Raw genomic sequence first — 26603 nt, 5'->3', positions numbered from 1 at the left:
TGTTTTATGGAGGTCAGATGCAAACATTAGCATCCTTTCCTCCCCATCGCGTATCGTCAGATTTTTTTGAAGAAAAACAAACCGTGGAAATAAAAAGGACTATAAATCTCCTGCCTGTGACGGAGAACCGGCCGTCGGACTGAGATGGACCCCTGTCCGGACTTCAGGTCAGTTTGACCGCGGCATACATGTCCGCATAACTCGGGGAGTGTTAGCCCAATGTTTTAGCACCTTGCTGTTGTTAAGAAAAAATCTTTTACATTTTGAATATTTTTTCCCATCCAATTCGAAACTCAAATTCTGTGAATAATAGAAACTACCCTCATAAATTACCATGAAGTCTTAAAAATACCCTGATACAATTTTTAATTCCAACCACCCAGCAGTAAGTTGCATGTGTGAGAGAAGATGTTTGTGTGCAGCAGCTGCAAAGTCAAGTAAAAATAAATAAAAGGACAGACGGACTTTGGGAACCAGAAAACATTGAATAAATATTGTGTTCCAAGTGAGCACTGTTCTGCATCAATAAAGTGCCAGGAATTTAAAAAGCCAAGGCAGGGAGTGATCAGATCTTCTCGCCGGAGCCCGACTGATTTCACAAACTTATCGCTTCTTCTCAGAAATGTCAACAGTGTGTGTCGGCCGATATGAGACTTGACAGGTTGGCGTCCATCGCTTTTTGTGTCGCTGGATATGTTTCTGAAGGCCGCTCACGCCTCTTTCGTTTTGGGCGCTATACAAGGACGACGGCTTTGTTTACGTTCGCCTCTCCGGACTCACCTGTCACGGCATCTCCGGCGCCGTCTGCAGGTTCTGTGATTTGTTAGCGTAGCTGAGTGACATTGGTACCGTATGTGAGATCCGACTTGCGGGGAAAATCGCGTTGTGTACATAGGAACGGATTTCCGACATTAGTCGAGGACCTCCTGTACTGTTGGTTGTAATCGCAACGTCAGCTCCACAATGTCGGTCGGGCTCGGCCTGCTAAACGGCATCGGCGGCGTCTCAAAAACTCTCCTCCCGGCAGTCGTGAACGTCTATGAATACACCTCGGAGATGGTTTCAGTGGTCGGAGACTTGATCCGGCGCCACTTCGTCAAAGTCCTTGACCGCCTCGATGACTGTCTTTCTGTAGGTACGTACTGGATGTTAAACGTTTGAGGAAAACGTCATGTGAGTCTGTGCAGATGTGGCTTCACTGGAGGAGGAGGAGGAGGAGATTTGTTTTGCCGTTTGATGGATGCCGGACTCGGCTTGACTGGGGGGACGGGTGGAGGACTTGGTTTGAGGACCTGGAACAGACACAGCGAACGGGAAGCCGACACATGTGTTGGTTAAACTCCGATTCCGGCGGTTTGTCACCGACTTCCACGTTAGCAACCGAACATCCGCCACCTTCGGGCCGCAATGTGTCCGATTCTTCCCTCAAACTACGAGCGATCCAAAAGCCTTCCATGTTTTTGCCTTCCTTTGTAACGAGGGATCAAAACCCAACCCAAGAAAAATGGCGTTTTTATTTGTTTTCTTGAACATTGACCTACATAAGAGAGCAGGACCTGGACTCACCCGTGGTTTGTTTGCAGGAGGCAAAGGTTTGGCGGGAGGTTGAACTTTAGTTTGCTGTGGGAAGAAAGAAAAAATCCTGTTAGATGTGCTCCCTGCAGGCGGTCCCATCGGGCTGTGTTTTTAACACCTACCAGCTCCATCTGTGGCGACACCGAGGACGGCGGCTGGAAGGAAAAATAAAATCTGCGTAAATGTAACGGTCAAAGCTGCAGCTGCAAAGACCGGTTATAAAACCGGTGAGTAAAGTGTGTGTGTGTGTGTGTGTCGGTGCAAGCAACAGAACGCGTGCACGCATTCTTAGGCCGCGCCTCCATCTGATTATGTCAATGCGTTCTCTCTGCAGAACATTTTACTCCCACCGACTGTCGCAACTGTAGGTCGACACGCCTCTCATCAGCCGATTCCTTGTGAATCATCGTTTTGATTCCCGCGCTCAGATGCAGACATGAAACCGGTTAAAACTGAGGGAAAAATGATCCGGTCAGTCCGGATATCCATTTGTTTTGGACAATAAGACTAATCACGGATGACAATTCCATGCAAAACTGAGGCGAATGAGTCGGTGAACGCACCGGGAAACTGGATTGCCAAACAAAAGTTATAGCTGGAACTCTTAAAGTCCCACAGATAGTGAACGCAGGCGTCTTAAATTGTTCATTTACACCCAAAACAAAAAAAAAAAAAAATGGGAGCCATAATAAAAGAGCATAGAAGTACAACTTAAAAAGATGTGGAATAAAAGCAAAAACCTTGTGTTTATGTTGTTTACACGTCCGTGGGCGTGTTGTTACCTGCGGCGCCGGCCGGCACGGGCTCATGCCGAGGATCAGCGGCGTGCAGGCCTGCGTGGTGCTGGACTCCATGAAGGTGGGCGAGCTGATGCTGGGACGCTCCTTGGGGCGAGCGCTCTGAAACGTGGGGTTCGAGCGGCACGGAGGAGCCTGCGCTTTCCTGGAGGAGAGCAAACCTCGGGTCAAAATCGAGGAGATCTGCGCGGCGTGGCGGCGGTGACTAAGCTCACGCTGCCGCACCTCTGAGAAGGGCAGCGGTTGTTTTTACAGCACATGAGGGCGCCGATGACGGCGGCGATCAGCAGGAGGACGGCCAGGGACGCGCAGACGCCGGCGATGATCCCGTTATGATCTGCAGGACGGCGGGGAAAGCAGCTGTTACACCCGTGCGTTCACATCTAGTTATCTATCAATCTTTCATAGCTTCTCCAACCGCTAACTGCCACCCTTTGAATTGGAGCTAATGGAGCTAACGGAGCTAACTTGATTATTTATCACTGATTTGTAGGTATTTTCCTGCAAATATGTTGATTTTTATCACAATTTCTCACCTTGCGTACAGCACGGGCCATGACTGCGCTTTTACTTTGGAAATTCTCTTGCCGATCGCGAGCGACTTTATATTTAACCGCTCCCTCATTTTTAGCTAATCCGTTATTCTTTCGTTCATTCATTTGACGGTAACAGGCGCTTCCATCGCCCAGCACACAAAGAGCACGTGCACCCGTTCACGCCCCGATGGCGTGCCAGGCGGGTTCGGCACTCGAGGAGGCGGGAATCGAACCGCCAACCTCCGGTTTGGAGGAACTCCGTCTCTTTTTCTGATTCCTTTTCTCACGTTTCAATCCGATTTCCGGATAAAATCCCATTGGCTTTGCCGTGGGTCCTTCCTCTCATTCTCCACACCCCCCTCAATGTCATTTTTCCTGCTGTTTTCCTTCTTTGCACGCGTTTGAATTCGACTTGCGGCCGCTTTACTGCTACCAGCTTCTCCCTGTGACGCGATGACTGATGTTTCTGCCGGAGAAACCAGGAAGGGACTCATCGTGAATCACCGCCGTTTGGAAGTTGACCCGAGGAGACCTGCTTTGTCTGAGTCTCCGCTTAAAACACAGGATTTGTTTGTCTTGTGTCGTAAAAAGCAAACCTGGCGATGAGTTGCTGAGCCGGACGTTGCAGCGCGGCGCGGCCCAGCCGGCGTCGCACACACACTCTTTCTTGTGGTTACACACCTGACGGAGGAATAATAGGATTATCTTAAATTGGACGTGACTCAAGAGACGGCTGGGAAATGCGATGAGTGTTGCCTCACTTATTAGAATTCTGTCTGACGGAGATTATTTGAAAAACTCTGCTCACCCCGTTGTTGTTGCATTTCTTATCGCAATCCTTCTCATCCCCGTAGACGGACAGAGGCACGCATTTGTTGTCGATGCAAACCTGCACGTAGACACGCGGGTTATCTCCCGTGCACGACTTTCCCTTAAAGATCCCGATCGTCCCGACGAGCCTAGAATCCTCACCTTGTTGTTTCCGCACCTGGTCCCCTGCGGCACCATGTCCATCCTCCGCGCTCTGTCCTCGTCCACCGCCGCCTTACATATCTTCCCCCTCATCAGGAAGTCCGTCCTCTTCCCCGTGATGGACTCGTTGCCGCCCTCGCAGAAGATGGTGCCGCACTTTCGACTCCTGCGCAAAAGCGGATCCAAAAAGTGAGGTTTTCTGTCCGAGGCGCTCGGCCGTCGGAGGTCGTTTTCCGGTGTGTTCGTACTCCGCCGGGCAGGGGACGTAGCCGCTCCCGCTTCTGCTCCTCCCGCAGTTCATGCTGTCGTCGCCTTGCTTGTTCAGGTCGAAACACAAATCGGCTCCGACTCCCGCGCCTGCAAAGCGGGAAAATCAAAACGGAAAGGGGCTCAATTTAAAAAGGCTTAAATGGAAACAACAGTAGTGACCTACTGGTTGAATGTGTTTTTAAAATATACACGTAGGGGAGGGAAATAATCACATTTTGCTTTTTTTTTTTTTGCCCTCGTCTGGTTTCTGAGTCTCTCCGTGGTTCTCACAAACTGACATTTCAGGGAATTACGGTAACATTTGTGAAACACTTGTGCAAATACATTGGTTAATGCACTCTTATTTCCAAAGGCTCGCATTGAAATGCTGTTAGTCAATTTTGATTATTATTTACGGTCATAACGGCGCAGACCTTAATAAAGCCTCACTAAACCTGTGAAGGATTAATTTAAATGACTCGCAATAAACACAATTTCCTTGCGTTAAATTGATGATTCGGTGTGTTGGTCACATGCTCCACAATTCATCCTGATGAAATACTTTCAACTTTTAAGCGGTCAACATCCCAAATATATATTATATAAGAGAGCAGACTGAAAAAAATAGTAAATACAATTGAACGAAAACGACGTTTGCTGATGACCATAATTTTGATGATAGGAATTAAATGTATATTAAATGTACTACAATAAACCTCCATGCAAAATGCCGTTATTAATTTTTGTTATTTAACAAACAAAGCAGTGCCGTGAATAATAAATATGAATCAGAAAGCAAGAAATTCTTGTCGTACAAAATAGATAGTCATAATAAAAGTAAACGGGAATATTTGTAGTACTATTTAACACAGTGAGACACCCTTAATGTTTAATTTCCCGTCAAGCGACGCCCCAGGGAGGAAGAGGAGGGACCGGCCTTTTCCGAAGAGCCTCCAGCAGTGCTGGCTGAGGGAGGGGCAGCGCCCGTCGTAGCAGAAGCCGTGGTCGTGGTCGTAGCAGGGTTTCCCGTTCATGTGGAAGCTGTCCTCGGGGCAGTCGGCCGACGCGCCGTCGCACAGCTCGACCAGGTCGCACTCGCCCGACGACTTCCTGCACACGCTGCCGCTCGGCTTGATCTGCGGGCCGCAGAGCGTGGAGACCGGTTCGGACCAAGTTGTGCGAGATAGAGCAGATAGAGCGCGCTAACCAGACAAACCGGCCCGAGTAAAGCCGCACTCTTTACAAAATGTCGTTTTCTGGCGAGCGCTCACCGAATTGTGGCTTCGTTCTGAGGTTTCTCAATTTTCACAGCTCTCGCTGCAAAGTGACGCCTCTTTGACCGGGCACGTGTTAGCCGTTTCCAACTAAACAATAACGTGTATTTTCCAGGCCTCGTCCTCAAATCCCTCAGATGACGCCAGGCGGCTCTGCTTCTTCTGCAGAATTTACCTGGTGTTGTAGAGACTAGCTTGTTTGCATGCTAACCATCGAGAGCGTCTCGCTGACCGGCTTCCTTTCACCGTTTCGTTAGTTTTATAGTTTTATTTATATTTCACATGAGCGATCGTTTGTTGTATTTTTGCCCTTTTCGCCTCCACCTCTCTGCGCCCCTGGAACCGTCAAACCAGGAAGGATGTGGTCGGTTACAGAACAGGATATCGCCCTCGGTTTCCTGTTATTACTGAAACGCCGCTGCGTCTGTGTGGCATCACGCTAGCGCCGTCATTTTATTGCCCGCGGCTATTAGCCGTAAGCCGGGCGCGGCAGGATGACTGGCGCTAACGTCCGTTTTCCCGTCTGGCCCCCGCTGAGCCCTTAGGCGTGGTCCGAAACCCCAGTACCTGACAGTTCTCGCAGCAGAGACCGTGGGCGCACCGAGCCCCTGCAGCCAGGCGACAGGTGGAGGCGTCACAGCAAGGGTTGGCGCATTCCTAAAAGACAGGAGGTGATGTTTTATCTTGATGTGGTTCTCCTTACTAGCAGACCGGGAGCCCGACGAGGTCGCCGTACCTCCTCGGTGCCGCAGTCGCAGTCCTCTCCGGGGTCCAACATGGCGTTTCCGCAGCGGGGGCCCGAACCGATGACCCGTTTCATGCCGGGTTTCCCCAGGCAGGTGGGCCGAGCTCGTTCCAGGAACTCGGCCAGTTGGTCCAGGCTGCAGCTGCTGAAATACTTGGGGAACGCTTGGCTTCCGGTCCTGCGGGAGAAGAGCGGAACGTGACGAAATGCCGGGGCGTCGGGCCGGATCCCTCGGAACGAACCGCCATCGCCGAGTCCACCTGAGTTTGTCGGCCATGACGCAGTTGCCGTCGCCGTCGGACGGACCGCACACGCAGTCGGCGGTGTCGTGGGACAGGCCGAAGCCGTGTCCCATCTCGTGGGCGATGGTGGAGGCCAGGCCGATCGGGTTGTTGTGGTGATCCTGTCGGGCGGAGCGGTTACGGTCAGGGTTCTCCCGGTTTCCCCCGAAATGAAGCGTCCGCTTCGCTTCCGGGTGCACGTCCTACCTGGTTGACCCCGCCTGAGTTTTCGGTGCACATGGCGAACTTGTTGGCCAGCCCGACGGTATCGCCGTTGAAATCTTTGCCCCTGCGGTCGACGAAAATGAAAACATTAGCCCAAAGCAACGGCGGCGGCGGCGTGATCGGCGGGACGCTCACGTCACGAGCTGGGCGTTGTCGTGCTTGCTGCCCGGCAGGAGGTTCTTCTGCTGCCACAGGAGGAACCTGTCCAGCGCCGCCTCCGAGTTGACGTCCACGTTGATCTTGTCCGTGTTGGACCAGATCTCCAAGCCCACCAGCATGATGCGGATGTTCAGCGGGCGATACAGCTGCGGGAAGAGGGGAACGTCAGCGGAGAAAACCTTGGCGACCACGGGCTCCAGGCGATAACACCGACCTTGTCGACGTGATTTATGGCGGTGAGGATTCGGCCTCGAGTCTCTCCTCCGTACTGGAGATACTGCGGGGGAAACGGACGATGCGGTTGAAAACAAGCCGAGGTGAATGAAGTCTTTTACCGAAGACTCATTTTAGAGTCTGATGTCTCGTGTTTCCAGGCATGGGGTCTGGAAATATGTACTCTCCTGGTTCTGGTTCGGGCTTTAAAAAAGAAAAACTAAAATTTAAAACCAAAAGGTCCGTACGAGAAGATGCCGGGAAGAGCGATCGGCTCCGCTCGCAAAAACGAATGGCGACGGAAGAGCCTGAATCTCACAAACCCCGTGATTCGCACCGAACAGCATGTGAAGACAATCAGCTGAGTATTTAGGTTGGACGCGTCGCTGTGTGCTGGAAAGAGGCCGGCCCAGTGTGAGCAGGATGAATGGATATAAATTTAAAAACAAGAGTAACCTATTTAAAAACAGCCGGCGGATAAAACTCATCTTACTGGTGTGATGATGATGATGAGTAACGGACAATATCACAGAACCGGTTCGATTGGTGCTGTACTTTGTTGTTTGTGAATTTGCGTTTAAGGGACTCGCTGCTGGCGAACCCAGAGAAAATCACGGGAAAACACAAGCGAGGTGTGTGTGTGTGTGTGTGTGTCATCTGTGAGGAGACAATTACGGGGATTTGGCTGGGACGTGAACGGGCGAGGTGTCCGTAGAAACGTTTGAAGCCGGTCGCGGACGGTTTGACGGTTTTAAAAAGCGGTGCGTTTTCACTTCATTTCAGACATAAAGTGCAGAAAAGTTCACATTTCACAACACTTTATAGTATTAACAATATTGACAAAATGAAAAAACTACCCCAACCTCCTCTTGTATCCTCAGGGTAAACACACATAATAAATCCAGTTTATTTTTTTCCATTCTCTTTTTTTACGTATTATTGTTTTTTATACATTATTTGATATTGAAAAAGTACATTTTTTTTTGGAACGGATCAATAGCATTTCTCTTCATTTTAATGGGGAAATTCAATTTGATATACAAGCAAATTGAGCTACGAACTCGTTCAACGAACCAATTCACCGTATTAAAGATATTTTCCTATTTCTGAGATCGTCGCTGCGACTTCCCGTGAATTTTGAATGAGTCGTCGTCGCTGTTCTTATTTCTCCAAGGAGGAGAGACGCTCACCTCGGTGTTGTCCACCACCACGAACAGCTCCACGAACCTCTCGGTGTCCATGAAAGGTCTAGTCCTCTGAAAGAAAAGACGCAGAACAGCGGCCTTGAGATGCTTCCTGTGCCTACAGATACATAACATCAGCTCCTGACGTTCATACGGCGCCGACGACCAAAACGCAAAGCTTCAGTTATTAATACTGGAGTGACTTTTTGATCCAAAGTGAAAATCAAAATGTCAGTTATGGTGAAGTCAAGCGGAGATCGGACAACACATCACATCTCAGCTCATATGAGATCGTAATTGCGGCCGTGACTTAAATCTGACCGGTTTACAACTCCGATTTAAACCGCGACTGCAGGGCGTTTATTTGCGGTGAGGGGGATTTTCAAAATAAAAGCCAGCTATTCTTCTTCTTTTCTTTTGAGTTTTTTTTTTTTTTGCCCTTCAGGGGCCGCCACGGGGAATCGTCCTTCTTTATCCAACCCTGTTCTCTCTCGCACCATCATCTGGATATTAATAGCACCAAGTGTTTTGGCGCATGTTGAGAAATCAGTTAGTTTTGTCTGGAGTCGCTGGCGGCGGCTCGGCACTGAACGCACATTCATTCATCCCGACACGCGTGGACGCTGTGAAAAGCCTCCTCCGGGCCTGTCGTGATTGTATAAAGTCGTAAAACCCATCGCGGCGCTTTAGCCAAAAGAGAATCCGTCTATTTCCCACGTACGTGAGGACGGATTAGCTGTGAACAAAGATCAGCAGTGAGATTAGGAATAGTTGTTGAATGCATATTATTGTTGTTAAATGTAACACTTTTGTGTTTTGCTTTTATAGTATTTATTCGTCTTTACATGCTCTTATTTTCTTGTGTAATGATTTGCGGATAATATTATTTGTTAATGATCGTTATGATTATTATGATTGTGTCATACAATTTTGCCCCCCCCCCCCTTTTTTTTTTTACTGTTTATACAATTTCATACTATTTTCTTGTGTAATGATTTGCGGATAATATTATTTGTTAATCATCATTATGATTATTATGATTGAGTCATACAATTTTGCCCCCCCCCCCCTTTTTTTTTTACTGTTTATACAATTTCCTACAATTATTTATTATTGTTATGTTTTACTTGAAACTCTGGCACAACAATTTCCTTCGGGATAAATAAAGTTGTTCTTATTCTCATTCTTTATAAGGTATTATTAATAATGATTTAATGACACAAAATAAGGAAAGCTACATGTAATTAAATGTATTCAATGTATTTTTTTGCATTGACTTGTGGATTCTTTTCTTTTTATTTCTCAGCTAAGTTCAGAAATGTTTTTATAAACAACATTTCCTTTTTTTTAAAGTCATATCATCATAATCTCTCGGGACTTTCTCTGTCAGCAGTGTCCCATAAGATGATTTCACTCCAACATCTAAAACGTTCATTATTTCCCGTTTAAAGTCAGGACGCCTGCACCTACCCAGGACTTGGACTTGAAGAGACCGGCGGCCCGAGGGTGCAGGTCTTGCTCCCGGTCCTGGTCCCTGTCGTACCACTTGGAGCCGTTAACTTTCATGTGCTCCCATCTGTAAACGGCGTGGTCGCCGTCGTCGGAGCGCCCGAGAGGCTCCACCAGGTAAACCCGCTGCCGAACTCTGACCAAGCCGCTGCGGATGCAAGTTAGCCACCGTTAGCTCGGTTATCACGTTAAATCTGGGCAGCGCGGGTGGTTCAGGAGAGCATTGCATCAAGTTTTTTAGTTTTAAGTTGGAAGATTATTGTGATCTTGAAATATTAAATAAAATCATATTTATTATTTTTCGCCGCTCAAAATAACGTCACACTGGCGGAAGCCGGTAAAGTCCCGATTTGCAGATGCTGTGAGCAGAAGTTCAGGAGCAGAAGTCCCATAAACCAGGTAAAATAAATATTTATGAAGATATGTTGCAAATATTTATTTTTTATTGTTTATTGACACAGTGATTTTTTTCCCGATTTATTTTTAAAATTCAGGTCAAGGCTCCGCTAAACGCTCTGAAAGCCCAAAGCTCAAAATGAGTTCATTCCATAAATAAGATTTAATTTTCTCTGTAATACTGTGTGAATTTCAGAAGCAACACACCACACACTTGTTTATACAAAGTGTAAAGGTTTTTTTTTTTTTTTCACACTCTCTTGATGCACTTATGATCTCAGAAAAAAAAGGGTGTGACTGCCGAAACACGTCGTTTCAAAACGTTCCAGGAACTGGGTTGCAGAGAAGGGTGTGGTGAGAAGCCTGGTTACAGACCTGATGCCTGAGCAGATGCCCACGCTGACCGAGGAGTCTGCTTGGTCCTCTACGTGGCCCTGGTAGAAGCAGTGGTGGTCCTGCGCAGGGAACGCAGAGCGTTAACATTAACAACGTCTATTGCAATCGCGCAGTTGGCACGGCAAGAGGGTTGAAGACATTTGACGGACGGATAGCATATCTTTGCAAAGGTTAACTTCCTGTTTGTGTAATATCGCAGCTTCCGTCAAATGTGAAAGTACATTGTATTTCAGGGACTCGGCCGCCACACTGAGAAGCTCCCTGATGGTGCAAAGCTGCAGACCGGAGGCTGTTTGAGCATGAAAGTGTCTCTTCATGGTTCTGTTCTCTCTTTGAGCCGCCGCCTGACCAATTGTTGACGCAGCACTGACCTACAGAAGCCAGTCTTTCCCGACTCCAAGGGGAGCTAAGCGCTGCATCCCAAACATTTAATACACCATGTTATATTGTGATTATTTTGAATGGCTGAACAAGAACCAGGACTCTCATTGGCTCACGGTTAAATCGAGCACATTTAACTGTGGACAATGAGATTTTGGGGTTTTTGGGTCTTGGTGACGTTAGCTTTATAGCTAAAGAAGCTAACCAGTATGATACCATATCCAAAACTATCAAATGTACCGTAATTTCCGGACTATTGAGCCGATCGCTATCTCGCTAAAACCGTCAAAGTCGTCTTCTTCGGTGTCGGAGTTGAACGGACTCAGAATTTCCCCGTCATTTCATCGGTCCGATGTGACGAGGAGAAATGTTTTAGCGGCGTGAAGCTTGTTAGCCCACCCCACCCAAAAAGTCCATATATTAGCCGCGTCGTTGTTTGCGTGAAAAAAGTCGCGGCTTATTGTCCGGAAATTACGGTACCTTTAAAACCTATTTTCCGTTCTCAGCTTCCTTTTGATTCAATTTAACATTAGCTGTAGCTCAAACTCATGTAAGTTAGCCAGCTTAGCTAACTAATATCTTTGCCATTGTTTCTTGACGCTGCTTTGCTTCTGTAAATGTAATATCAATAAAACTTCATGTGTTTATTTTGTCAGGTTCAGGAAATGAGGCGGTTATCAGACAAACTCCCGGGATCCCATGTTACTTCCTGACATCTTGCCAGGATGCAATTTCGGACAACCAGCTGCTGAATCTACACTGGCGCTACCCGAGGAGCGCTAACGGTCGACAAACAAGTCCTACCCGGTCTGGAGATGTCGTCACTCGCCTCCCGTCATCTGAATAGTGGGTCTCGGTGTATTCTGGTCCGAGAAGATCCCTGCCAGGTTGAGATGGACACGATAACCCCGACCCTGAGCTGACCATTTCTGTGAAAACCGTGGAGTCTGACGTGTTTACCTATTTTTTTCCAGATCGATTACGCGCTCCGTCCCTTCGATGACCAACTTGTACCGCAGCCTATCGGGATGAAGCTGTGGAAAATTCACAGAGGACAAAAGATGAGTCTTGCGGTTGCAGACCAGGGGGTGAAACTCTGACTTGCAACTCAGAGCTTCCTGGTGGGTCCAGTGATGAAGTTGTGTGTCAGCAGATGCCAGCGAGGCATAGCGTCCCCCTCCTTCACCACCCTCCTGGAGGATTATCTGGGGGTCTGTCGATGCAAACGCTATCTTCATGACACACTTCAAGGGTCTGAACTTTCCATTCCCACAGAAAGGAGCATCTGGCGAGTGGAACAATGAGGATGAGACTCCAGTCCAGTTGGTGTTTCCCAGGGGAGGAGTGAAGGTGCAACGGAGGATAAGGATCTGAACGTCACCCAGCAACCGGTATCTGCTGTTATTTCCCTCTAACCTGCAGATTCAAGCTGATAATCAAATGATAATAATCCAGTTGGACTTTGAGGAACCCGAGCGTAAAGGCCGTCTTCAGCGTTTTTAAATATATCCAGCTATCGAGGTTTTTTTTTTTTTGACTCCTCATTTTTCCACCCTATCCTGAAATTTGCGCTAAAAGTAGCAGCGCTATAAACACTCCGAGATCACAGAGACGGGATGAAAGTCCACGCGTTCCTCCGAGCCCGTCGAGGAGGCGTCGCCTCTCAGAAACCTCAGCTGTCACACCAGTGCCACAACTTAACACTTAAAGATATTTTCATTTGATTTAGGCTGGAGGGAGACAATCAGGTGCTGTGTGTTTGGGCTTGATTCATGAACAGAGAATGTTAACCCCCTCTCACACACACACACTTTGACTCAGTCTTCTGCCTGGTACAGATTTTCATTCCTTTCATTTCTGCAGAAGAAACAAACGCCGCATCTCACCGCTCCGGCACGTTAGCACTTAAACTTACTGACGTGGTTAAAATATGCAGCACCAGTAACTCCATCCTCCCCCCCCTGTTTCTCTCCCTGGGATCCCCAAAGACACGGCGGTATTCTGTTTCCAAAGAATGAGAAAGTCAGTGGAAAGTGAGCGGATGTGGGTGACGGAATCCACGGCAGGGGGAAAAAAAATAAGCACACGTGACGTCGGACGGTTTATTTCTGGCCGTCGTGAGATGAGAGCTCCTGGAGCGTCGGTCGTAAGGGCTTCGGAAGTGTCGCCGGTAAATGACGCGGTTAGAAAACAATAAACGGCGAGGTTTTTATCGTTTCCAGATGCTTTTTAATGAACTTCTCGCTGATGTTGTTATTTGAAATGTATATTTTGTAATCAGTGCTGTCTTGCAGATGTGGATTGCGATTGCTCACTAATTTGCAAGCGCTTCCTTCATTTTCACATCTAGTCATGTGTTACTTCTCCTTTGGCCCTCAGGGAATCAACTTCCTCCATCCGACCCTCTCCTCTGTATCCATTCCTCGCACACCAACTAACGCCACGTCCTCTTCAACTCCATTGGTCATGTCTTACGATTTTTGATCCAACCAAGGTTCTCTTAATCCGGTGTTTCCCGACCGCTGTGCCGTGAGAGATCATCAGGTGCGCCGTGGAAAAATGCCCACTTTCACCCGATTGGTCCGAAAATTATTTATCCAACGCAAATAATGTGTCTTCCTATGTCTATGTGGGCAGCGTGCTCATTGCATGGCGACGGGTAGTGAATTAACCTGTGCATCTGTGTATCAGAGCGATTAGTGACGCTTTGCGTGATACATTTTTAAAATAAAAGATACCGTAATTTCCAGACTATTGAGCGCACCTCAATATAAGCCGCACCGGCTAGCCGATCGCTATCTTGGGTCTTCCTCCTGCGCGCTAAAACCGTCAAAGTCGTATTCTTCGGTGTCGGAGTTAAACGGACTCAGAATTTCCCGGTCATTTCATCGGTCTGATGTGACGAGGATAAATGTTTTAGCGGCGTGAAGCTCGTTAGCGTCCCCCCACCCAAATTTTATATATTAGCCGCATCGTTGTTTACGTGAAAAAAGTCGCGGCTTATCGTCTGGAAGTTATGGTACTTGTATCTGTGTAAACAAACAGGCAGCGTTGTTGAAAACTACCAAGACGAGTGAGAAAGCAGTGAAAGCTGCTATAAAGTTGCTGAACTCGTCTCTAAATCCAAACAGCAAAACATTAATACGACCTGCCGGCAAAATCAGTGGAGAAGAAACGCTCGGCTCTGGCGTCGATAAAGAAATAGCCAGTTCTCTCAAATAATACCATTTTCAGACATATTGATGACATGTCTTCAGATATTGATAAGTGTTCTGGAAAAGTTGCACATCAGTGGGAAATTTGCGCTGCAACTTGACGAATCTACAGATATTAGATATATTAGATTTCACACTAATTGAGACTTCAGTTTCATTTTAATTCGTCAAAAACTGTTTTTGACATATTTATTTGTTGGTGTGCCGTGTGATTTTTCTAATGTAAAATATGTGCCGTGGCTCAAAAAAGGTCGGGAAACACTGTCTTAATCTATCCTTCTCCCGATTATCCAGTTGAGGTCTCCCCTCTTTCGCTTCCTCCAGCTCTCCCGAGGCGACCCCTGAGACGTCCCGTGCACCGGATGGTCCAAGAGGCATCCCGACCAGATGCTGGACCCTCCTCGTCTGGATGCTGAGGAGCCGTCCTGGATGAGCGAGGTCCTCGCCCTATCTCTGAGGGACACTCGGCGGAGGAGACTCCGGCCGGCTCCTCCGGGTGGGACCATTCTTCCGAACATCTAGGTGTTTCTTTTTTTTTTCCGTTTTCAATTACATGCTATTACCTCGCCAACGCCTGGGTAACTTTTTAGCAGGTCTCCTGGAAAATCCCAGAAAAATCTCAGAGCCTTAATTCCTCCTCTCACCTCCATGCCTGGACGCCTCGCCAATTTCTACCCCGCCTGAATTAGCTCGGTAAGACAAACTGCAAGCTCACGGGATTGTTATTTCACGGTCATTCACGAGCGATTTCTAATTTTTATTTGTTTAAATCTCCTCCGCGAGCAGCACCAGGTCGTCTGACATGCACGAGGATAGCAGCCGAAGGTGAGCGATTGTGTTTTTGTCCGACGTGGCGTTTGCGGGTCACCTGGTCGCCGCCGGTGCTCCTCCTCTGTCTCGCCTGCAGCCGCTCGGGCTTGACCACCTCATACCGCTCCACGTGGGACAACATGGTAGAACTGTGCGCCAGAAAAACTAAAGAACACACACACACACACACACACACACAGACAGACATACGCCGTCCGTCAGAATTCAAGGATTTTTTTATCATCATTCCACTCTGGTGCTCGCCGATTACTAACATGTCCCCTTCGTACGTGCACGTCTGCACGGTGTCCTTAAATGTCAAGTCAAATAAAATGCACTATTATCATTATTATAGAAACAAGACGCATGGGCAGGGAAGGCAAGTTGTACAGTCAATTAAACAGTGAAGCAAAGTTTTGTGCAATGTTTGGATTTTGCACAAGGTGGATTTATATCAACAGTCATCTATGCCTCCAAAGGGGTTATTAGTCACCTTGTGGAAATAACCCGACCCCTTCACTTTGGATGACTTGTTAAAAAAAATTCCCTGTTAATTTTTGTGAGCAATTATAGAAAAGAGGAAACAAATTTCGTGCCTTCAATTTGATAATCCCATTTACGAAGGCGAGACTTTTACTTAATACTTACTTATTGGGTTTATTTTTTAACATTTCCAATTATTCATTAATTACAAACTATAATACCGTTATTCTCCTGCTAAATGTATAAACCGTGCAGATTTTAGGGTTTTTCCTTAATTTGGTGGGGGATTTTGCTTATTTTTAAACTAAAGTCCCGGTTCAGACGGACCGGGGCAGAGCCGAGTGCTCCGGAAAGTTGAAGCCGGGCCACGAGGAGCCAGAACCCGCAGGAGCAGCGTCCGATCCGCGGTGTCTCCGCGGCTTCCTCATTCTTGACGCCCGGGTCCACGGGGACCGGGTTAGTCCCGCTGCCCCCATCGGGGCGTCTTCAACACGATTTTTCATCTAACTGAATTTATTTAAAAAAAAAAATAGATCTTTAAATAACTGAAAAAGTTCACCAGAAAGCGGCGAGTGGAGACGGATAGGAACCGGGTGATGCGCCCACTTACCCCACGTCAGCCACAGCGGCGGCTTGTCCATGTCGGCTCCCCGGGGGGCGACGCGTCGTGCTCGGCAACAGACTCTCGACTACACCGCTAACCGTCGGGAGCGGTTCTTCCCTGGAGGCGCCGCCCCCCTCACCTTCCCCTCCCCCTACAGGCACACACCCTCCCGCTAGCCGTTATCGCAGCCACGCATTTACCAGAACGGGTTTGGTCACCGCGGGCCAGCTGCCAGTAACTTTTTACTCGTTTTCTATATTTATCTTTAAATCCTCATCACAATTCGGGGGAAGATAAACTTTCGTTTTATTTTTCGAAATCATAACTGAGAAAGGCTGATAGTGTTTATCTGCTCCGTACAGAGCGCAACTAGCTTAACAAATGAAACATTTTATACATATAATTTTTTTCATTATAAATGCAAAAATATCAGCTTTATTAAGAAATTGTTTTTGAACAGTATTAGAACTGTGTAATTCAACTCAACCATAAATTATATATTTTTTTGTAGTTTTTAACAGAAACAACCTGTCAGCCGTTGAGTTTACGTCAACCTCTGTTTAAGCTAGCTGTCGTTGAGCTAACTTCTGTGTAAGAGCTACAACAGATCTGAATTTTATGTTTTATTATAAAATTATTATTTTAAAAAAATCTCTACTTTAAATAAATGATATAATTCATACATCATGTATTATAATTTATTTAACAAAGTGATCAGTTAAGTGTTGTCATGAATTATGCTAACAGGCTAGCCAATGCGGGATAAAACCTTCATTCCACTTAGCAAGAGGTATTTTTTTGGCAAAAACTTAATTTTTAGAATAATTTAAAAAAAAATTAATTGTTGTATGGTCAAATTTCTATCACAAAGTAACAGGCTACTTGCACTTTAAGCTAGCACTGAATGGTGTCAATTTTTATTTTGCTTTAAACCCTTGCGTCTTTACATTGAATATAGATGAAATGCCCTTTTAACAGATCCTTAATTTAAACATTTAAGGATCAAGTTAAAATTAACAAGTAGTCCAAAACTACATTGTACCAGTCAATGCTAACTGTATTTGGAAAACTCCAAATAGGTATGTATCTGATCAGTTGCATTCAAATTTTAAAAATATAAGCTACAGTTGACATGTATTGCTTGACATTTGTTTATTATTTTAATGAAATGCACAGAAAACATGTGGTCATGTACAAGCTGAATACGTCACCCGTGTGGGTTACGACGTACAACGGTTTCCAGGCTCAAACATTTGCGTATTTACATAGGGGGCGCCGAAATGACAAGCAAACAAAAGATTTCGTACATATTCACACAATAATACACGCTTCAGTATCAACTACAACCCAACTGATATTTTAGTCAGCCCATATCAGCGTTTCAGATAGATCAGTATCACGGCATCAAAACCTAACTCTTCTATGTTTCATCTATCAAAGATCTGATCGGTTGAAAAGCTGCTACATTCCCAGCTGGGCACTAGCATGGTGTAAACACTGATATTTGGTTTAAGGTGGTCTTGTGAAATCGATGTCAGGATGTATAAAATAAGCTATTCCAGATTTTCATCTCCAACTCCAATCTGGCATATTTTCTCCGGAGAAATGTTATGGTTTTTCTTTTTCTCCCAAGTATTATGATCGGATCCCAAGAGTCCAGAATCCGCCAGGCTCTGGTAAATTTCAGAACGGGTTATTTGGGGCAGATGCGTGAGACGGTTGTGTTGTTTCGCTGGCTGAGGGGAAACGGCTACGCTGCCGCTTTCTGACTCCGCTCGATGGCCATCCTCTCCAGACGCTCTGTGTAGAAGCCATTGAAGTCCAGCCTGCCAACGTATCAGAGTCAGAGGATTATCAATTTGTCTTGCAGGGTTGCGGTCTCCCTAAGGGTTTGGCCCGCGGTGAAAATAAAACTGGGAAAACAAAAGCGGATTTATTTTCCATCCCAATCAGGATTTTTAACTACTGACCAGACATTTTCTCTTGTACAATACAAGAAAATACAAATCAAGTTCTTATTTATTGTTGGATGCAATTCTTCCACAATGTCATATGCTGTTTGACACAATATGGAAAAATTGCGGAGAAATATAACATTACTCATCCTTAACAAAAAAAAAAAATCCACCACTTAGCCATGTGTGTTGTTTATGTAAATGTCAATGGTAAAAACAGACAGGGCTAGTGGTTTGACAAGTGGTTAGAAAATCAGCAAGCATGCTGTTTTAATGCTCTCTGACATTTTAACAACCCATATTTAGGGATTACAGACCTCCGGCTGTGCATTTAATTGGATTACTAAACCGAAATGATCTCAGCCAGGTCTCTGTCAGTAAGTTAATCTAATCTGTGGGATGTTGGTTCTCCGGTCCAAAAACCAGAGTCTAATTTGTTTCTTTTTGGTGCCGCAGCGTATTAACCTGTAGATGATGCTGATCATGCTGTGCTCGCAGTCGTTGGTGCTATAGATGCTCAGCTTGTCCAGCAGGTCCAGCAGCAGCACGCTGAAGTTGTTGTCAAACTTGCCGATGGTGGCTTCGAAGCCGGCGTCCGACTGCAGGGCGTCCACGTGCTCCGATAAAAACTGGGGCAGAGACGCACCACGGGCAAATTAAACAGGGATTGCCGTGGGGGCAGGACTCCCCCTCCCCGCAGCTACGCATGGAGGTTGTAAGTATATTTTTATTTGCTTCCCATTATAGCTTCTAACTTTATCTGTCATCTGTTTACAGTCTGATGTGGGCATTAACCGCCCCTCCCCATCTGCAGTTCGTGACCGCAACTTAAAAACCAGTAATTGACCCAAGTGTGGCGTTTACTGTGTTTCTGTTATTTACAAGTCAAGTTGCATCATTGTCATCCTTTTTTGCAACCTTCGGTTCAAGCTGACCTTTTTGAACAGTCAGTGAATCCAGCTGCCGGCGGACTTTGGCCAGGCTTACCTTGGTGGTCATCCTCTTCTTCTCGGCTTCCGCGGCGAGTTCGCTCGGGGCCGGCTGTCCGTCCATCGTCCCCTGCTCCAGGGAGAGGCGCCCCAATCTCATGCTCTGCGTGAAATGCTGAAATGCAGAAACCAGATGTAAGACCGGGGAGAGGGGAAGAAGCCCGACGTCAAAAGAGCAGGGGGGAAAATAGGCCCGTATTCACTCGCAGTATACGGCCTGAATTTTGTGTCTGCATGTGAAAACTAAATGTTAAACACCAGAATTGAAGGCGACCAAGACTAGATTACAAATATAGCTAAAACGGAAAACATCTATTGATACTAAGTATTACTGCAAAACTAACTGGCTTCAAATCCCATCATTGTTAACTTTAAGATATTTCTTTAAAAGTAGTCCCACAGATAGGATATAGGTGTTGTGAATATTGCCTGATTTCAAAATCACGTCTTAAAAACGTTACCAGCAGGTGTTAAACTTCTCCTTGCAGTGTTAGCATGACCGCTTTTCCCAGTTTTCTTTTTCCTCTTAAAAGAAACGCAGACCTGCATGCAGTTGGTGAACATGACGCAGACGGACATGAGCTTGGAGAAGATGCGGAGCAGTTCGGGGTTGGTCAGCATGCAGTCCTTCAGGCAGTTGTCCAGGAAGCTGGTGTGGTGGCAGAGGACGTCGTCGATGTTGGACGCCTGCAGAGGGAGACGCCCCGTCAGGTAATACCCGACCACGTCGCTAAAACAATCGGCCATTAATGACCCCAAACAAAAGCGTGTTTGGTGAGGCGTTCGCTGACCGTCTTGAGGTTAGTCTCCATGATGTGCCAGGTGGGCTCCATCACCTCGAACATCATGTAGTACTGGATGTTCTGCACAAAATTGAGCATCCGCTGTCGCAGGGCGAAGGCGGCGGCGAACCTGCGGGCGAAGAGCGCGAGAGTGAGCAATCCGTCGGAGGGCGGGCGTGTGACGCGAAGAGCGCCGCAGACGTTCTTACCATTTGGCGGAGTGCAGGGAGTACTGCTTGGAGTCTTTGTTGCTGATCCACACGTTGCACAGCAGCCGCTCCACGTGCTTGCAGTAGAACATGTGTCTGAAGAGCATCTGGTACCTCGTCAGTGCTTTCCTGCCACACCATCAGGACGGGATTTAGAGGATTTCAGGATGCGCCGCATGCATCCACTCACAGTTTACCGATCATTCAAAAGATGCGGAGGAGGCGTCATCCGGTTATCGTTCGACAGCCGCGAACCTGTTGATGATGAGCGACAGCGGCCACTTGACGATGTAATCGAAGGAGAAGGCCTCCAGCCCGCTCAGCGCCGTGTCGGCGGCGTCGGCGTTGATGATGGCCTTCTCCTGCTTGGTCTCGATGGCGAGGACGCGCAGCAGCTGGGTGATGACGTCGTGAGGCATCAGGTCGATCTGAGGGAGGAAGGAAGGCCAAGACGATGACCTGACTCGTTTTCAGCGTAGATGTATATCGGATTTCATGCAGTTCCTCAGCGACATCTTGTCAATTTTAGGCCGTTTGTCGCTGCTCGTAAAGGTGACTTGATCATGTGTGAATGTGAAAGTTGTGTATAAACAGTACGCTCAAGAAAAAAATCATTTCAGTTAATAGTCCAGAACTTAGTGACTGAAGCGCTGTTTTGTGCTGCGGTCCTCATATTTCTGACCTTGAGGTCGTCCTTGAAAGGGTCGGTGTTGGCGGTGCTCATCCGCAGGGCCAGCTCCAGCAGGGCCTCCAGCCTCGGGGGAACGATGTCGTCCACCGGCTTCTTCAGCTCCTCTTCCGTCAGGTCCATGAAGTGCACAAAGAAATCGCCTTTGTCCATCAGGAAGTAGTGCTTGATGGATCTGAACGCACACACAGAAGATCAGATTATTGATCCTGACGTTAATATCTGTCCCTGTTTGACTCCCATCTCTCGCACCCGGACGATGATTTTAATAAGCAACCCAAGAGACTCGCCCCCGGACTTCACCTGAGCCGTGACACCAGCTCCTTCTCCTCCATCAGGAAGTCCAGGAGCACCTTGCTGGCGTAGTTGAAGGCCTTCTCTATCTGCTCCACGTAGGCTCGCTCCTTCAGGGTGTACAGGACCTCCTTGGCGTCCGGACACGTCACGTCTCGGCCACACTCCCGCACCACGTTCAGGTACTTCCCTGACAGGCGACATCACAAATCTGCGTCCTCAGAGACGTCACGCTTTGCAGAAAAAGTTTTTTTTTTTTGTTTGAAATGCTTAGAAAGTGCTGCAGGGTAAAGTTCTAGATCACTGGATATCTTCTTCAACCTGTGCTCAGGATTTTATCGGCCATTTTCTGCAGGAACGAGGGGATCCGGTGCTGCACGATGGTGTATCTCTGGTCCCAGTATTTGTCGTTGTAGTCTTCCTGGATCTTCTCCTTCTGCAGCTCGTGCTCCTCCACCATGAACTCGCTGCCGGGAAACAAATCGCAAGAGACGGCAGAAGCGGTGAGCGCAGAGCTGCTAACAGTCCGGCGTTGTGAATAGCCCGGTAAGTCATTCTCAATCTGACGATGGGCGGCGGCAGCACCTGTACGGATCTCTGATGATCCCCCTGTAGATCCACTTCTCCAGGATCTCAAAGTACGGGACGCTGGCAGCCTTGGTGAGGTAGAGGCAGAGCTCCTGGGCCTGGCTGTCGCCCGTGTAGTTGAAGGTGCGGTCGTGCAGGAGGCTCAGGGTGGCGCCGCCCATACACTCGCCCTTCTCCACCGAGGAGGCTGAGAAACAGCAATATTTTAGGATTTCTTGGTGCGAAATATTCCAGTACCCTAAATCCTCACCAAAGCTCCTGACACGTTTGTTCCAATGATCACGTCTTCACGGTTACAATTAAATCCATCATGCCACTACTGTAGTATGTACTAGAGACTGACTTTTTTATGCTTTTAAATCCACTTCATACTCACCTGCTATTACTTACTGACCACTTTTGCATGAAAATATACAGATAACTGTGCTGATACTCTCTATATTAAAATTCAAAACACATATATTTTTATAATGGCTTCATCCATTCACTTCAGTGCTGGTCCATTGTATCTGCGTGCACTTTATACTCTATAGTTTAAGGTTTGTTTGTTTGTTTGTTTGTTTGTGCACTTTACTGCTTATGTGCTCTCTATTATCACCGTGGGAAAGCTAGAAACGTCTTCCATTCCTCTGTACGTCTAGAACAAGGGTCGCAACCTCCCTGTGGCTTTTGAAAAATATTGTTATTTTGAAAGTAATTAATGCGTATTTAATTAAAATGTCTTTTGTTTTAGTTTTCTCATTTTTAAAATGTAAATTTGAAGATAAAACATGTTGGAATAGCTTTGTCTCTAAAGTAAAATGACAGCACACAGAGAGAGGACGGCGTTTTTGGTTTGCTGTCAGTTGATCATTTACGTTCAGCTTTTTTTTTCTCTCCTAAACACAAGGACTCAAATAATCATTGAGTATTTTGCTTAAAAGTAACCTTCAACCACGTCTTTTTTTTTGGAGTTCAAAACGATTTGTTGCATGCAGAAATGTCATTTGGTTTTCTCCGCAGTGGCTCAGTGACTGGGAAAAAAAATGCAACACATTTTGTTTATACGTAGCATGAAGGCAAAAATTAATTCATTTCAAATTTCAAAAGGGTTGTGTTGTCTTTACTTTGGGGAAACTGATCCGAATGGATGCCGACCCCTGGTCAAGAACATGAGGAGAACTTGACTTTGCTGCTCTTTGCTTCCATATCTAACTCTGAGTAGTATCGCTCCCTAGTGGGCAAGATGGGAAATGGCTCCTATTCAGGCTTGATTATTTTGCATCAAGCTCCTTTCTTCTCCTGAATTTTCATTACACTGCTATATTTAGGGGAAAAGATAATAAATGTGGGAATAATCATAGTTTCCATCTACATGTTATCGCTCGATCTTTCACTCCTTTTGTTTTTATTGTCGTACCTATGGAGGCCAGTATCTCCATGGTCCTCATGGTGGGCTGGATGTAAAACCAGAGCTTCTGCAGGGACAGCAGGCCCTGCCTCTGCAGGTGCTCCAGCTGGGTGACCAGGATCAGGTACTCCTTCATCAGGGTCCTCATGGCCGCCGTCAGGGCGTGGTTCACCTGGCCGTACTCGAACGAGGACTTCTCCTCGATGAACCTGAGGGAGGAGAGAACGGTAGAAGCTGTCACGCGCCTGCAAATAAGACATTAAAAATCAAATTCACTTTTGGTTTAATCTGCTCATATTACAATCTAATATTTAGTTTTATTCCACTCAAATAACATTATGGATCATAATGATCTCTTTATTTTTTCCCTCTGAGGCCTAATACTCGGATTGAGTTGTAAAAGTCAGAAACTAAAACCCTCTTTTTGTGACCGGAACACCGTAATGTGGTTGTACATCTGCACGGACGCACCGTGTGATGGTGGAGTAGTAGGACGCCACCGGCAGGATCCTGTTGACCAGCTCTTTGACGGACATGTCCAGCGTGGCGTCGACGATGAAGGAGCGGTTCTGTCTTCCCAGGACGGGCTGAGCCGTGATGTCCCTGCCGTCCACCCCGATCAGGACGAATAGCAGGTCTTCCACCAGAGCTAGTTCCTGAGCGGCCAGCGGCATCGTACCTGACACACACACACACACACACACACACACACACACGATTGGAATTATTTAAAATGTAATGTAAATCTTATCCACCGTCTGGAAGTCCGGGTGGTTACCGACGGCCACGCCGGGCTCTGCCGCAGGGGAGGGGCTGGTGATGAAGTCTCCCAGGAGCGCCGGCCGGTCGTACACCCAGCTGGGGAACACCGGGTTGGGCTGGCTCGGGTTCTTCTTGTTGTGCTTGTCCCTCAGCATCTTGCGGGTGGCTTCGGCCGACTGAGGACGAGGCGGACATGACCTTCCTCAGCGGTGGATTCTTACAGGTATGTGATACAAGTTCATCATCTTTTTTATGCCTCGAACCACGTTGCAGACACTAGTTAAGCACAAGGCTTTTAAACCAAACGCGCTGTGAATTCCTGCTTATTTCCCAACCATTTTCAGCTCTTTTTTTGAAATTCCAGTCTCCCCTGCACTTATCTGGAATCATTTCACAGTGGAATTAAAGATGCCTCATTGCCAGTCTGGGAATGTCACTGAAGGACGGGTCTTCTTCTTCTTCTTCTTCTTTCAGATTTTCCCTTCAGGTGTCTCCACAGCGAGTCAACTTTCTCCATCTCACCCTATTCTCTGGATCCTCCTCTCTCACACCAACTACCTTCATATCTTCTCTCACTACGTCCATAAATCTTCTCTTTGGTCTTCCTCCAGACCTCTTGCCTGGCAGCTCCAATTCCAGCATCCGTCTACCAATATATTCTCTATCTCTCCTCTGTCCATGACCCAACCATCTCAGTCTGGCTTCTCCGACCTTCTCTGCAAAACATCTAACATGTGCTGTTCCTCTGATAGACTCATTCCTGATCCTCTCCATCCTGGTCACTCCCAAAGAGAACCTCAACATCTTCATCTCTGCAACCTCTAGTTCTGCCTGCTGTCTTTTGGTCATTGGAACAGTTTCTAGTCCAAACATCATCGCTGGTCTCACCATTGTCTTGTACACCTTTCCTTTTATTCTGGCTGAAAGTCTAACTTAACGGGTGACTAACTTAAATCGACAGCAAAGGTATTTATCGACTTAGTTAAATTAATGACAAAATGTAAAGAAAAAAGGTTGTTTTTCAAATAAAATACTCCAGACTCCCTCACCTGCGGGACGTTGGAACTCGCCGTCACGTTGCCGAGCTTCTTCCGCAGCTCGTCGAGTTCCTGCATGGACATCTTGGTGCTGGTCGGAGGGAGGCTGTAGGAGGCCGACGCCACGGTGGTGGCGTTCGCAGACTCCGACCTCTCTTTGGCGTTCTGCTGAAGGAACTGCAGCGTCTGCAAACACGGCGGCGGAAAAAACACGTAACGATCCATGAAAACACTCCGTACTGCAGGAGGGAGGGAGAGAACCAACACAGGCCTGCAGCTCCCTCACCTCTTTGTCCTCGCAGAGTCTGGACAGCAGGTAAACCAGGGGGTCCAGGTTCCGGACATTTTTGGACTTCAGCTCCTCGTATTTTCTCAGGAAATCCTCAGGCGTCTTGGAGAACTCCGCAAGTTTGACCTGGAGGTAAAGCACACACTGCATATTCAGCACAACCATGTCCTCCGTGACGTTTTCTACAGTGGAATTTAAAAAACATCGTGAAATAGTCCCGAACGCCACCCACCTTGGCGCTGTGAGCAGAGACGGTGGTGGTGACGTAGGGCGTCCGGTGCTTCTGCAGCAGGTCGATGTAGCCCTCGGCACCGTCGCCTCCCCGGACGTGGAGCAGGCTGAGCAGCTCGTTCACGTCGTGGTGAATCCTGAACTCGCTCATGGCTCCGAGCACTGGAATCACAGGCAGGCAGGAGAGAGCTTGTTGTTGTTGTTGTTGTTGTTGTTGTTGTTGCAAGAGACGCAGCACTTAAGGAGATCCATGTCCTGCTTGCAGAAATGGAACTGCACCTCAATGCAAAGGTGTTTAAGTAAGGCTAGACAATATATTGACGTGTATTTAAAGTCATCTGATGATTATCGTAATTTAAGTGCTGAAAATATGAACATGGGTTCACAGTGGGGAAATGTGAGAACAGACAAATTGCCGTATTTAGAGGTTTTGTGAAGAAAACATTTGCATGAACATGGGCCAGATCAAGATCAATTCGATTGTAATGATGTTTATGTTAACAAAATCGTTTAAAGGAGGCATTTAAAGTAGGGCAGGCTGATGAGTGGCTGCAGCCTGAACGGTGCATGAAAACACTTAGTATCTATTAAGCAGAGAAAAGACTCGGTTCCATCTTTATCTGCATAAAGTTGTGCTTTTCCTCTGAACACTGAAAACAATCAACATATTTATATTTCCATTTCATCGTAAGGGGGCTGCGTACACAAATGACAGCTAACTTATTACAGCAAAGGCTCTTAGTAATTACTAGTTAGTAACACATACTGTCAACGCTGTTTTTTAACAGTGCGGCTTAAAAAGTGTAAGGATTATTTGGCAAAAGGCCTAAAACTAAAAACGAGTTTAAAAAAAATCGACGTTTATCGAGGGTTCGCCGCAGATGAGGCTGATCCGGACAGTTGCATGCTAGCTGCTAACGAGCTAACAGGCAGTCAGCTAGGCTAGGGTTGAAAGCACGTCGGCTACTTGGTTGCAGGAAATGGAAAACGAAATAAAAACACGGCCAGTGCTTGACGACCTGTCGGTTCTCACCGTAAGACCGCGGCTGCAAAGTTACCTGTCAGTCGTGTCCGGTGAAAAGCGGCGGCTCCTCATCCACAACAAACGCGCCCTGGTTAAATTCTTCTTCTGTGGTTGTAGCTTCGGACAGCTTCTGATCAGTGCTGCCACCTACAGGCCGTCTGGGGAATTACACCCACGGTCCTGATGGGTTAACTGGAAATGACAGGTCAATGTACTTAAGGATAACAAAAATAAACACATTATTGCTCATACATTATACTCACATTATTTATTCGCTTTGTTTCATATGTATATTTTCCACAACTTGAAAGCTAAGATAGGGATGAGACTTATTTCACAATCTTACTACCCTTCCCCTCAC

At 46.9% G+C, this 26603-nt stretch overlaps 2 protein-coding genes across 3 annotated transcripts; both read right to left on the bottom strand.

Moving 5' to 3' along the window:
* Positions 1–349: 349 nt before the first annotated feature.
* adam8b (ADAM metallopeptidase domain 8b) lies at positions 350–16103 on the bottom strand. Of its 2 annotated transcripts, XM_086139840.1 has the most exons (23): positions 16011–16103; positions 14976–15082; positions 11853–11926; positions 11697–11772; positions 10491–10570; positions 9681–9867; positions 8217–8282; positions 7028–7090; positions 6790–6959; positions 6637–6718; positions 6409–6551; positions 6140–6326; positions 5971–6060; positions 5067–5265; positions 4129–4237; positions 3881–4046; positions 3717–3797; positions 3505–3589; positions 2598–2709; positions 2358–2517; positions 1698–1730; positions 1567–1620; positions 350–1292 (listed from the first exon to the last, which is right to left on the bottom strand). In XM_086139840.1, the coding sequence occupies exons 1-23, from the start codon at positions 16039–16041 to the stop codon at positions 1170–1172; spliced, it is 2478 nt and encodes an 825-aa protein (XP_085995966.1). In that variant the 5' UTR covers positions 16042–16103; the 3' UTR covers positions 350–1169. The 2 variants fall into 2 exon arrangements, with proteins under 2 accessions (XP_085995966.1, XP_085995967.1); XM_086139841.1 differs by lacking the exons at positions 14976–15082; positions 16011–16103 and having other exon boundaries at positions 11853–12156.
* A 1048-nt stretch (positions 16104–17151) lies between these two features.
* tubgcp2 (tubulin gamma complex component 2) lies at positions 17152–26351 on the bottom strand. The gene is made up of 18 exons (XM_086139706.1): positions 26277–26351; positions 25220–25380; positions 24985–25113; positions 24711–24884; positions 23678–23837; positions 23371–23578; positions 22909–23108; positions 21507–21696; positions 21243–21388; positions 20931–21111; positions 20622–20802; positions 20195–20367; positions 19940–20068; positions 19740–19860; positions 19492–19635; positions 18947–19063; positions 18425–18588; positions 17152–17830 (listed from the first exon to the last, which is right to left on the bottom strand). Exons 2-18 carry the CDS (start codon positions 25367–25369, stop codon positions 17755–17757), a joined length of 2643 nt encoding a protein of 880 aa, XP_085995832.1. The 5' UTR covers positions 25370–25380; positions 26277–26351; the 3' UTR covers positions 17152–17754.
* Between the last annotated feature and the right edge of the window lie 252 nt (positions 26352–26603).

This window comes from Fistularia commersonii, chromosome 32, assembly GCF_037954325.1.
Source record: "Fistularia commersonii isolate RoL2024-O1a breed Wild chromosome 32, RoL_Fcom_v1.0, whole genome shotgun sequence".
NCBI classification, from domain to species: Eukaryota; Metazoa; Chordata; class Actinopteri; order Syngnathiformes; family Fistulariidae; genus Fistularia; species Fistularia commersonii.
Note: the sequence above shows the minus strand (reverse complement) of the source record. Positions and strands in the feature narration are given on the sequence as shown.